Raw genomic sequence first — 13,113 nt, 5'->3', positions numbered from 1 at the left:
TCTAAGCACATGAGCAGTGGATAGGAACAGATGGGCAGCCAAGAGAGAAAAGTCCATTCTTATGCAAGTAGGACCAAATAATACTTTACTCCATCCTCTTTGGAAAGGCAAAAAAAAACAACAACCCACAAAGCTCAAGAGATCAAAAGGTTCAAAATGTCTATCTTTGGAAAGAGAAAGAAAGAGGGAGAGAGGTATGACAAGAACAAGATGAACATGAACCGCAAAAAGTAAGACTGCACATTCTAGAACAGTTAAAGGAAAATCAAAGTAACTTTGTCTCCAGTTTCATATGTGCAGATTCTGATTTGTATAATTCTCTTCTTTTTCATGCATCTTTGAACCTTATTACCTAAGATGCTTCCAAGCAAGAGCAGACCATACAATCTTATTTTTCTTTTGTACTATTTTTAGGAAGAATATTTTTTAACATCATGTTTCTGACTTCAGCCACATTTTAGGAATATTTTCCCCAGCAGCCTCTCTTTTCACAGGAGGCTGATTAATCTGAAAGGAAAAGGTTTTATATTTTTAACAATATTTATCATATTTATTTAGCCGCCCCTCTCACATGAAAGTGACTCTGGGCCACATACAGCACTTAATTAAATAAAACCAATCACATAAAAACTTCACAATTAAAATAACAAAAAGGCACATAAAATGGGAGAGGGGTAATATTAACTGCAGTAAGGGAGCTATCAAAAAAGCCGTTGCAAAATCTCCTTTATCCCTTGGGACCTTCAGGCCTAATAACATAGCCAGGTCTTGAGACACTTGCAAAATGTTGAGAGGGATAAATTGTTACCAGTATTTATGATTGCCAGTAAGTTTAAACTTATAATTAACATTTGATTTATTGTTTTGACTCCCTGGTGGCTTTTCCTCTAGCACATGTCTCAAGCTCATATTAGTTACAGAAGACAGCACAATAGATTTTAGCTCACTTTTATCATTCTCTTATTTCTGTGATTTACCAGTACAGACTATGGGATTGCTATCTATCCCACGCAGTTGGGTGAAGCAAAGCTATAAAGCTGCTGTGATAAGGCAGATAGGCAGGCCAGGAGGTATAAAAAACAAACGATTTGGAAGAGAGAAGTGACTTCTTCAGAGACTGAGCACATGCCATTTCAAATGGGTACACTGGTGAAGACATTATAATTCTGGTTCCTACAAGCAGGAGTCAGGAGCATGTCAAAAACTGGAAGGAATGAGCCAGAAATACTTAGGGGTTGGTGAATCCTCCATCATTCCATAAGAGCTGGTTTACTGAGTGATAACAGAACCCCACCTCCTCCCCCCTCCCCCACTCTGGCCCGGCCCTCCCCATGTGTCTTTGGTTTGATGTTTGTTTTTAACTTTTTATGTTTTAGTTTTTATGTAACTGTAAGCTGCCCAGAGTTCCCCTATGGTAAGATGGACGGCCAGTAAATTTTATAAACAAATAAACAACATAAGGTGGTCTAATTCCATAAGAGAATAGTGCAAGGTGAAGAAAAAGTAATAATTTCTACCCATCCGTTGTAACTGTTTCCTGCACAAATCCTTTTGAATTTCAGTTATGGTAATTTGGCCAGGGTGATTTTTTTTTTAAATATTGAGATATTGGTCAAATTGCTCATTTAGGACAACAGAAGACAAAAACGAGCACAAGGTTGAAAAGCAGAAAATTATTAAATCTGGTAAAAAAAATACTTTTTACTGTATCTTCCTATAATTGATTCAGATCTGCCGACTGACTTTATGAGAAATGTAAGTTTGGAGCAAAATTTGGAGTAAACTTCGGAGTAAAAAGAGAAACAGCTTGGTCCAGTGGCTAAGGCTACCAGACAAGAAAGCCAGAGACTGTGACTTCTAGTCTCTGGCTTAGCCATGAAAGCCAGCTGGGTCGCCAGTCATTCTCTCTCAGCTTTACTCACCTGCAGCATTGTTGTTGTGGGGAAAATAGGAGGAAAGTGTGTTGGATATATTTGCTGCCTGAATTATTTGTAAATATAATAAAGGCAGGCTTCAAATAAATAAATATAAAAATTATAAACATCAGAGTAGGATCAAAGATTCTTCAGTTCGTTTTCTTGCCATCTCTTTCTTTGATATCACTCATTATATTCCTCTGAACTAGTTTGATTTTGTAAGATAATCTTCAGCTTTGACAGACTGGGGAGAAGTGGCATTACCAGAGATTTCTTGAGAAACACATGCTGATTCACACAGTAAATTGCTTTCTTTTTCCTTTTTTATTCATATGTAGGTCTCTATCGTTAGCTTAACAGCGAATGCCTTGGGCTACTCTGAACTTGGTGCAATTAAATCTCTTAGGACTTTAAGAGCTTTAAGACCTCTAAGAGCCTTGTCACGGTTCGAAGGAATGAGGGTAAGAAAAATATGAAATAACATATGCTTGAAGCAAATTATTTTCTTAAGGGTATACTACAAATGTGTATCTCAAAGCCACTAGTTTAAATTTCATTTAGAGTGCCCCTGGGCAATATGCTACTTCTATTCCCTTAGCCTCTAGACAACATGAGAGAAATAGTTTCAGTATATCTAGGCAATGTCTGAAGGCAGTTCTTTACCTCATTGTCAGATTATTTATGTTCATTTAAATCATAGCTCTGAAATCGTGGATATCCCAGACTAAAGAAAAGCAAGCAAGCAAAAAAAAAAAGGGGGGGGGGGGACTAGCTAAAATAGTGCTACATTTCTCTGTTGTATCCTTGCCCCAAATTTTGAAAAAACACATCGTTTAAAGAAGCTCCTTGATTCAAAAAATCAAGAGGTAGCATGGAGATCTGCTCCATGGTTGATGGCCAACCCAAAACCTTGGAGTTCATATCTCAGCCAGGATATACATTAGCGAGAAATAACCACAAACCAATTATTTCCAGATTAATTCCACAGGTCTATCTACCCTATGGTACTAGTAAAGAAAACAACTGAAATAGTTGGAGAGCCCATATGCATATGTTTCCCGGCTAACTCAGAACTGCAGCTACTTGTTTTCTTGCTGTGTTGTCAGGGTAACATATGAACCAGCTGAAAAATTACTTTTCATAAGGCTTTGTTTGCTTCATTATGACACTTGAACTGTCCTTCCTTTCCTTAGAATTCATTTTCCTTTGACTTGCAACTTGGTTCTCCAAATGTGTGAGGAAGGAGTATTTCTAGGGTTAGGGTACTGATAGGGTGCTGCACTGGTATTATAAAACCTTCAATTATGTTCTGCCATATATTATGGTCCTTCCTCTTCAATTTTGTGAAGCTACATTCTGGAAAGTCTTTCTTCTTCAAATCTTTTCCTAAATTTGTAATTTTTCTTTGTTCAAACCAATGTTTATGCCTGAGTCCTGATCTCTTTTTCATAATCTATTATTACCATTGCTGGCTTTAGCTGGGATTAAATTATTGCCAAGAAGCAAAACTATGAATTAGAAATTCTCCTTTTCATGTCTCACTTTAGCAAATATGTTTTCACTTCTTTGGCTTCATGTGTTTATTACTTTGTATTACAGGTAGTGGTGAATGCTCTCTTGGGAGCAATTCCATCTATCATGAACGTGCTTCTTGTATGTCTTATATTCTGGCTAATCTTTAGCATTATGGGAGTGAATCTGTTCGCTGGCAAGTTCTACCACTGTGTTAACACCACAACTGGGGAAATGTTCAGCACTGATGAAGTTGACAATCAGACTGAGTGTGAGAATCTCATTGAAAGAAATGAAACAGCCAGATGGAAGAATGTGAAAGTCAACTTTGATAATGTGGGACTTGGCTACCTCTCTCTGCTTCAAGTAGTAAGTAGTTGTTCTTTCTATGTTAAAATTTGAACAACACGACCATTTTATTTCCTCTTTTTAGCTGGTTTTTCCTTTATTAGAAAATCCCATCAATGTGAATTTTACAAATGATTCATCTGTCAGTTTTTGAAATGGATTGATTTGCATCATAGGTGGCATCCCTTAATCTTTTTCGTCTAAGGTCTCCTCTAAAATACACCTGTTAGCAAACTTTTTGCATGCCATATAAATCATATCTTATACATGAACTAAAATGATCATTAGTAAAATACAGATGCCCCTGTGAAAGGTCGTTTATTTATTTCACTACACATACTGCAATCAAGCAATCTCACTTACCCCTATTTAATAAAGGAAATTATTCATAACCAGAGAAGACACAATTGGATATAGAGAATGGCTGTTTTACAGAGCTGTAAAGAGCAATGATGACTAAACAGAATGCCATTCTGGGTAAAATTCAACACGGCCTGATGAAAAATTACCTGGTCTTTTTTTTTACTTCTTGTAACACAATCTGGTACCAACTCCTCAAAAATCCTTCTTAATAGAATATATATGGGTTGAAAGGCTGGGTGGACATCATGCATGCAGATGTAGATTCATGAAATGTAACTGGCAGAGGGGCATGGAGTCTTCTAAAAGACATTTACAATTTACACAACATGAACATTTAGAAATTATGTACTGTATGCTTTTAGCCCCTTGCTTAAAATATAATTGCCTGCCTTCTGCTTGCAGGCCACCTTCAAAGGCTGGATGGATATCATGTATGCAGCTGTAGATTCACGAAATGTAAGTATGCTATTGTGTAGGGAAACCAATATTGGATTGCAAAAATAGACTACAAGACCCCAGAAAAGACATACATAAAATTGGCTTTTTTTGGTACCATCTTGTAATTGCCTGGTAGCCCAAATGCTATTTACTACATGGTTTACTACATGGACACTTGGATTCATATCCTCCATAGCTACTCGTCAGATCAGGAAGTGTTTCCCTAGAAGGATCAGATTCTTTTTCAAATTAAGGCTGCTCAAGTAGGATGAAAGCAAACTTGCCATTGATCATAGTGTTTGTTTGCTTTTTTTTTTTCTTTTTCAAAGAGGCAAGGCAGGTAAGATGCTGGGATCAGAGATAGGAGTGAGGAGATTATGGCTAGAAAATACTTCTCTGTGTGTGTTTGTTTGTTTGTTTGTTTCCCTGTGTATTTTACCTTAGGGGAGCATTTAAGAGGTAAGAATGGAGTCATAACCTCTCCCTAGAAGCAGAAAAAATAGAGGTGGAACTTTTTAAAGGTTTAAGGCACCCATTTTTGCTATTAAATCTTCCAATTCTTGCCCCACTCCTTCAGTGTAAGCAAAGATTTAAAAAAATGGGTCTCAAATACTCCTTTGTATATAAAGCTCAAGAGGAAATACAGGAATCCTTTCCTATCAAAGGATAATGACTGGAAGTAATGAGAACATATTACCCTGTGCTAGTTATAAAAATAGCAGTGTATCTTTTAGTCCAGTTTGGTGGAGAGCAAATAGAGAAAAGTGAGTAATAACTGAGAAGATAAATGCTTTAGTTGAATAATTGTACATAGATACTTTATGTAAGGTTAAAATAAAAATTGGTCAAACTCTTCTCCATGGCTTTTCTTAATAATGGTATCATATAAATATTAAATATGATAAGGCTTGACTCAGGGTTCATACTACATAAAAATTATACCCATATTTTTTAATAGAATTGAATATATTTTGAATATATTTTGAATTGAATATATTTTTCTATTTCTAAATTTGTTTCCCTTGCAGGTGGAACAACAGCCACATTATGAGGATAATCTTTATATGTATCTTTATTTTGTCATCTTTATTATCTTTGGATCATTCTTCACTTTGAATTTATTTATTGGTGTCATCATAGATAACTTCAATCAGCAAAAAAAGAAGATAAGTATTCTATCATGGTGATTTCAGCAGACTATCAAAGGTTGTATTTTAACAGAAACGTGCTTTGTGTAATTCTTCGGATTTTTCTTTCTTTCAAATATCAATTATTATTCCAATGTGTACAACCTAAAAATAAGTTGTAAACACTAATTCTAAAATTGCCACTGTAAAAAAGGAGCATATGATGTTAAAACCAGTACATGAAATGAAAGATTTCCACCATGAGTTAGTTTTAAAGGCGGGAGATATAAATAATTACATTTTAAGATAATGGATTACTTCATATAAATATGCATAAAGATCTCTTAAATCTAAATAATTGTTACTCTTAGTAATGGCTTTCTGAAACTTGCAAAAGATGAACACTTCTGGAAGTCATTTGGGCTATGATCCTTTTCCATAATTGTCTTGTTTATCATGCTTTTCATTTTTCAATATGGGCTTTGGGTTTTATTTTGTTTTTTTTTAGCTGTTGAAGGTACTGGTATCATGGGAGCTGAAAAATATTTTTTTCAATTGTTCATTTACCGTATATGCCGGCGTATAAGACGACCCGGCGTATAAGACGACCCCCCAACATTTCCACTCAAAATATAGTTTGTTATATACTCGCCCCCTCTTCCGCACGCCTTCCACTTTTGCACTTTTTTTTTTTGAGGCACTTTTGTCTACCGTAGAAAGCGAATCCCGTGAAGCCGAAAGGAGCAGCCAGCCTTCTCCCAGCTCCCAAGGAAAGCGAGGCTCGCACCGCCCGGGCTCCGCTGAGGTATCCGGCTGGGGCTGTCAGGAGTTGTTACCGCTGGCGCGGCTCCGCGCGGCTCCAGTCCCGCGTTGCCTCGGGAAGGGAAGGCAAAAGGAAGAGCCGCGGCGGCGCTTTGCAATGGCAGCAGCGGCTCCTGGTTTTGCCTTTCCCTTCCCGAGGGCAGCGGGACTGGAGCGCGCGAGCCGCGCCAGCGGTAACAACTCCTGACAGCCCCAGCCGGATACCTCAGCGGAGCTCGGGCGGTGCGAGCCTCTTTCCTGGGAGCTGGAGAAGGCTGGCTGCTCCTTCGCTTCACGGATCCATTCCACGTGCGAAAGTGCCTCAGCGCGAGCAGCCGCAGTGCTTCCCAATTACTATTTGCCGGCGTATAAGACGACCCGGCATATAAGACGACCCCCCCAATTGGAGGCATCTTTTTCAGGGCAAAAAAGTCATCTTATACGCCGGCAAATACGGTATTTCTTAACCTGGATGTTTTACTATCTTTGGTTTTTTTTCCCCCCAACTATGGATGTTTTTATTTTATAGTATTTTATTTTGTTGTAAAATACAGGAAATTTAGGCAAAAATGTAATACATGATGATAATGATGGCGACAGAAATGATGGTGGCAGTGTTGAGAGACTACTGTAGTAACTATACTTTTTTTTCAATCTACTGTAACTTTGCTGAGATTAAATTCCTGACCCTAGCTGAACTATGGAAGAAGGATGCATTGTTCTCTAGCTATTAGGGAGCCACCCCTAATGAAGTGAAGGCAAAAGAGTGGGTGTGCTCCCAGGTTGAAACTCTGCACACTTGTACATCCATGCATCCAACATCAACACTTGTACAAAGGAGCAGAACTTGTATTTGGGGTTGCTCCTAAGGCAGCCCAAGAAAAGAAATTGCCTGTCAAATAAAAGTCAATATATAGAAAAACAGAAAGAAAAAAGAGAATGGAAATATATGGTTGTAACTAGTTTTTATTTGTCCTTTTTACTTTGGAGGTCAAGACATCTTTATGACAGAAGAACAGAAAAAATACTATAATGCAATGAAAAAACTGGGCTCCAAGAAACCACAGAAACCTATACCCAGACCAGCAGTAAGTGTTATGTGTTTTTTCCCATTGTTCCCACTGTTTTTGCAAATGTGTGCTAGAGTTGGAAAACAATTTAAACCTTATAATCTCCCAAAATCTTTTTAAAATAATAACCGAGGAAGGTGTGGGTTTAGAAAAAATAGGATATCTTTTAAAAAAAATTTTTTTTTTAAATTAATGAACAAAGCCTTTAGTTAAGTAACTGAGATGGACAACGAATGACATCCTATGGCTATTTTCCATGTTGGAGAGTTGCTTCTTCTTTTCTTAAACTATGTTAAACCTATTTAGGGATTCTGCCAGCAGTCCCCAACCTTTTTGGCTGCATGGACTGGCGATGGTGGTGCCACGCATGTGCAAATGAAGCTTCAGGCACTAGCCTGCCGCTTGCGCAGCCTTGTTCCCAACAAGCCATCACCCAGTAGCAGACTGGGGCTTGGGGGTTGGAGACCCCTGGATTACTCTACAATTTTCAATGGTTTCTAACTTAGACACATTGGAAAAAAACATGTTACAGATTTTCAATAATTATGCCACCAAAATTATGCAATTGGAAGATCTCTGAAGGCTATGTCCCTTATATTTAAATGAGTTTGGGGCTGACCAAACTAATCTAGCATTAACAAATCTAAACAGAGTTACAGCAGTAATTGTTATGGTATTCCTATCTGATTCATGTATTCAATGAGACCGTGAAATCCCACAGGAAAGCTATTAATGGATGTGCTTCATAATGCTTCATATTTCATAACTTCACACTTATGGAGTTTCCGGGAACATAGTGGTGTTCTTTCTTGTTGCACCTTCTGTCTATGCAGTTTGACTAGTATACTAGTATACTACAGAACAGAGGTGTCAAACTGGCAGCCCATGGGCCAAATGCATCACATGCAGGACATACCCACCCCAGCTCCGCAAATGAGAAAAACATCATAAAACATCACGTGATGGCAACATTACACCACGAGTTTAACACAGAGAATAAATTTACGGAAGTTTCAGATCATAAATGAAAATTATATAGGTTATAATTGTCTTCAAGTGATCATTATGAGATACATGAATAATCCCTTATTTTCTTTGACTACAGAACAAATTTCAAGGCATGGTCTTTGATTTCGTAACAAAGCAAGCCTTTGACATCAGCATCATGATTCTTATCTGCCTTAACATGGTTACCATGATGGTAGAAACTGATGACCAAACTGATGCAATGGAAACTATTTTGTATCGAATTAATTTTATCTTCATTGTCCTTTTCACTGGAGAATGTGTCTTGAAACTGATTTCACTCCGCTATTATTATTTTACAATAGGCTGGAATATTTTTGATTTTGTGGTTGTCATCTTATCTATAGTAGGTAAGAAAATTTTCCTTGCAGTCAAAGATGTTTATAAATGAAAACTATGAGAAATTAACAGATGATTTTAATATTTAAAATAGGTTTCATTCTTTACATTTTCATACAAGATTTTATGAAAATTACATTCTAATTAAAGTTTTAAATCTGCATTTCAGATTAATAGGCACTTAATGTTTGTTTATAGGTATGTTCCTCGCAGAGATTATTGAGAAATACTTTGTGTCCCCCACCTTGTTCCGAGTAATTCGACTTGCCAGGATAGGTCGAATCCTGCGTCTGATCAAGGGGGCAAAGGGAATCCGCACCCTGCTTTTTGCCTTGATGATGTCTCTCCCTGCCTTGTTTAACATCGGTCTCCTCCTTTTCCTGGTCATGTTCATCTACGCCATATTTGGAATGTCCAACTTTGCCTACGTGAAGAGAGAAGTTGGCATTGATGACATGTTCAACTTTGAAACTTTTGGCAACAGCATGATCTGCCTTTTCCAAATTACCACCTCTGCTGGCTGGGATGGCTTGCTAGCACCCATCCTGAACAGCGGGCCTCCAGACTGCGACCCTGAGATAGACCATCCGGGTAGCTCAGTCAAGGGAGACTGTGGCAATCCTTCGGTTGGGATTTTCTTCTTTGTCAGCTACATTATCATTTCATTTTTAGTTGTAGTCAACATGTACATTGCTGTCATTTTGGAGAACTTCAGCGTGGCTACCGAAGAAAGTGCTGAACCTCTGAGTGAGGATGATTTTGAGATGTTCTATGAAGTCTGGGAAAAGTTTGATCCAGATGCAACACAATTCATAGAATTTGCCAAACTCTCAGATTTTGCAGCCTCTTTGGATCCTCCTCTTCTAATACCAAAACCAAACAAAGTTCAGCTTATTGCGATGGACCTGCCCATGGTGAGTGGTGATAGAATTCACTGCCTTGACATCTTATTTGCTTTCACCAAACGTGTCTTGGGTGAAAGTGATGAAATGGACGCCCTCCGTATTCAAATGGAAGACCGGTTTATGGCTGCCAACCCTTCAAAAGCCTCCTATGAACCAATTACCACCACACTGAAACGAAAACAAGAGGAAGTATCCGCTGTTATTATTCAGCGAGCCTTTAGGCGCTACCTCTTAAGGCAAAGGGTTAAAAAAGTTTCCTCCCTGTTTAATAAAGATAGAATTAAAGAAGGCAATGACACAGTTATCAAAGAAGACATGATCATTGATAAGCTAAATGAGAATTCTACCCCTGAAAAAAACGATATGACTCCCTCCACCACCTCTCCACCTTCGTATGATAGCGTTACAAAGCCCGACAAAGATAAATATGAGAAAGACAAATCAGAAAAAGAAGATAGAGGTAAAGATGTCAGGGACTATAAAAAATGAGCAAAATGAATGATTCCTCTATGACAAATTGTTTACAGCTTGAGAAAGTAAAGTATCATTTCAAAAGGACTCCTATAGGAGGTTTATGCCAAACTGACTGTTTTTGCACACTTAGACAGACATACACACATATAAAAATATCTATAAATATATATATGTATGTATGTATATATATATATGTATATATATATATATGCATACAAATGTTAGCTATATACTTAAGGTCAGTGCCTATTAACAAGATAGTGACCCCTTGTCAAATTCAGATGCTGCTCTGTAAAACAGGATGGCACTTTTGACAAGCATCTCCTGTTGGCATTCCCAGCTGACACTGCTGAAGAGGAAAGAAAAATGGCTATCCAGACTGTAGGGATCAGGAAAAGAGATGCAAACCTAGAATTGACCCGTGTTGATCATAAAACACTCAGAAACAATAATTGTATCCACTGTTTGCATTCCAACTGCCACACCGTTTGCCATATTTTTACAAAAACCCATGTTGAAGTTGTCGTTTTTTTAATCCACAGGTTGTTTACTATTATATGTGACTATTTTTGTACATGGGTTTTCTGTTGCGGGGGTGGGGAGGGGTATCCTAGGGTCAAGGGTGGAATAGGAGGACCAGCTACCCTGTCTGATTCTCTTGCAATGTATAGGCAGAAGTGATTTGCATGAAGGCATGCTGCACTTGTAGACCACGCATGGAAACAAATAGGACTTCTTTGCACAAGAGTTTCAAAGACTTCTGTGTTTCAGGATGGCTCCAGATTCCAAGGTGCTTAAAAATAATATAGATCTTTATGTCTCATCCTGATAATTCTTATGTGCCTGTAAGTCTCATAAAATCAACAGTTGTTCAACTCAGATGTTTTTCCTCCCCCCTCCTTCCCCTCACCTCCTCCTCCACACGACTCCATTATGAAGGTGACATGAACATTGACTACAGTGTACGTGCATACATACATACTTTATCGTCATTCCCACTGAGTTCAGGGGCCATGCTTTAGAGGAAGAGCATATATAAATTGTACTGTTCATTGTAAAATTGGGTGGAGATATGGGAAGAATCTTCTTAGGAATCTTGGAGCATCACTTACATTAATCTGGAGCACTGTACTGTCCAAAAAGGGAATAGGGGAAGTGGGACATCTGTAAGTTAGTTTTTACTTTCTCCTGCAGTATTGTTTAGCCATCTTCTGCTCTCAGCAAGGTTGACATTGTATGTGTCAATGAGATAAAGCTGTCTATGTAAATAGTTACTTTAACCCCGTGGTGCATGTTTGAGCAAAGGAATAATGACCTGTGCACAATATTTATTGCATCAAATATGTACCACAATCAGTGTAATTCGCAAACCTTGAACAGGAAAATATGATGTATTCTGTATCATTATTAAGTAGTTTGGAGGCGATCACTGATGCATGTTGTTTATCTTGCCTTCGCTACTGTATTTTTCTTAGATTTGTTCAGAAATCTGATATGGGAAAGCCATACGTTGGTGGTAAAAAGTGAAAAAAAAATTGTTCAATCGGACATCATTCCTCATTTCATCAAGCAATAGTTTGCAGCTAGTGGGGGTGGGCAATGGGAGGGAGGGAGGGAGGGAGGCTTCTTGCTCTGCCCTGACTTCTTTTATTCTTCTCTGGAATTTTATGTGAGTATTATCCAGTGCGTAGCCAGCTGTACACTTCATATTGCAAACAGCGTAATCCGTTCAGAATAACTGGTGAAACATTTTCTAAGGAAAAATATAAATAGTGTACAAATTTCATTCAGTTTTATTTTTCAGCATTTTGTACATAATCGACAAAACTGATTTTCAGGTCGATGTCACAGAAGGTCCTTTTATTCATAGCACTTTTTAATTGAAGAATTTCACCAAGTGGGAAAATGCCGAAAGAAGGGAATGGGGGAGAATGTTAGGTTTCCGGGTTGCTTTTTTTTTTTTTTTAATTAGTACTGTATTTTTGCACACATCTTAATGTGATTTTTTCCAGACTGAGTCCAAAATGCACTTGCTTCCAAATAGCTATAACTTGTAATTGAAATGTGGTGGGAAAGATTTGTTTGAAATTCTAGCACTGCCTGCATCAGCAGTTAGTCTTATTATTCAACATCCTTAATCTTTTCCAGTGTTTGTTTACATAGACTATTATTATTCTTATTGATTCATGCTGCACTAGAAGTCTTTTAAATATTATATGCGATTTCACAATTATTATCCCCCACCTCCCCCCACAAAATTAAGTAGCTAACTTGTATATCTGATCCCATCAGGACATTTTTTTGTATTCCAGCCACAAAAAAAATTAAATGTTAATTCCTCCTTTTACTGAAACTGTTGACTTTGTGTCTTGGTGAACTGCATGCAGGGAAAATGCTATTACCATAAAGAACGGTAAGCCACACTACAGTTGAACCAAAAGAATAAAGACTTCTCTCTCTTTTTTTTATTTCATGATTCTGTCATTTTTATGTGGCTTTCTGGCCTTAAATATGTGCTCATAAACTTAATAAAAATAAAAACAAATTGATGTTTCAATCGTAAATACATTTCCGGGGCTTGTAGCATATTTGTCACTGGATTGATCCTGTACATGAATCTATTTCTCAGTCATAAAGCATAGAATAACTTACCATATTGCTATCAACTCCAAAGTAGTAGTACCTTTGAGAACAAGTTTCATTTTTGAGAATCATATCCTCGTGTTTCTCTCCAGGTTGGATCATACACATAGACCACATTTTAATGTTTCATCACTTGACTTGATGACTTGAA

At 37.7% G+C, this 13,113-nt stretch overlaps 1 protein-coding gene across 2 annotated transcripts in view; it reads left to right on the top strand.

Annotated features, from left to right (window-relative positions):
• The window catches only part of SCN2A (sodium voltage-gated channel alpha subunit 2), a 108,038-nt gene extending 96,132 nt beyond the window's left edge, over nt 1-11,906 (top strand). For both annotated transcript variants that reach the window (XM_087949806.1, XM_026674382.2), the window contains 7 exons: nt 2,255-2,377; nt 3,516-3,797; nt 4,542-4,595; nt 5,606-5,743; nt 7,489-7,593; nt 8,681-8,951; nt 9,139-11,906. In XM_087949806.1, the coding sequence (XP_087805932.1) occupies nt 2,255-2,377; nt 3,516-3,797; nt 4,542-4,595; nt 5,606-5,743; nt 7,489-7,593; nt 8,681-8,951; nt 9,139-10,334 (2,169 nt within the window). In that variant the 3' untranslated portion in view covers nt 10,335-11,906. The remainder of the gene's footprint in view (nt 1-2,254; nt 2,378-3,515; nt 3,798-4,541; nt 4,596-5,605; nt 5,744-7,488; nt 7,594-8,680; nt 8,952-9,138) is intronic.
• The last annotated feature ends 1,207 nt before the right edge of the window (nt 11,907-13,113 follow it).

Source organism: Notechis scutatus, chromosome 1 (genome assembly GCF_049901735.1).
Source record: "Notechis scutatus isolate UNSWTSFEM ecotype Mainland chromosome 1, rNotScu1.2, whole genome shotgun sequence".
Classification (NCBI taxonomy): Eukaryota; Metazoa; Chordata; class Lepidosauria; order Squamata; family Elapidae; genus Notechis; species Notechis scutatus.
Note: the sequence above shows the minus strand (reverse complement) of the source record. Positions and strands in the feature narration are given on the sequence as shown.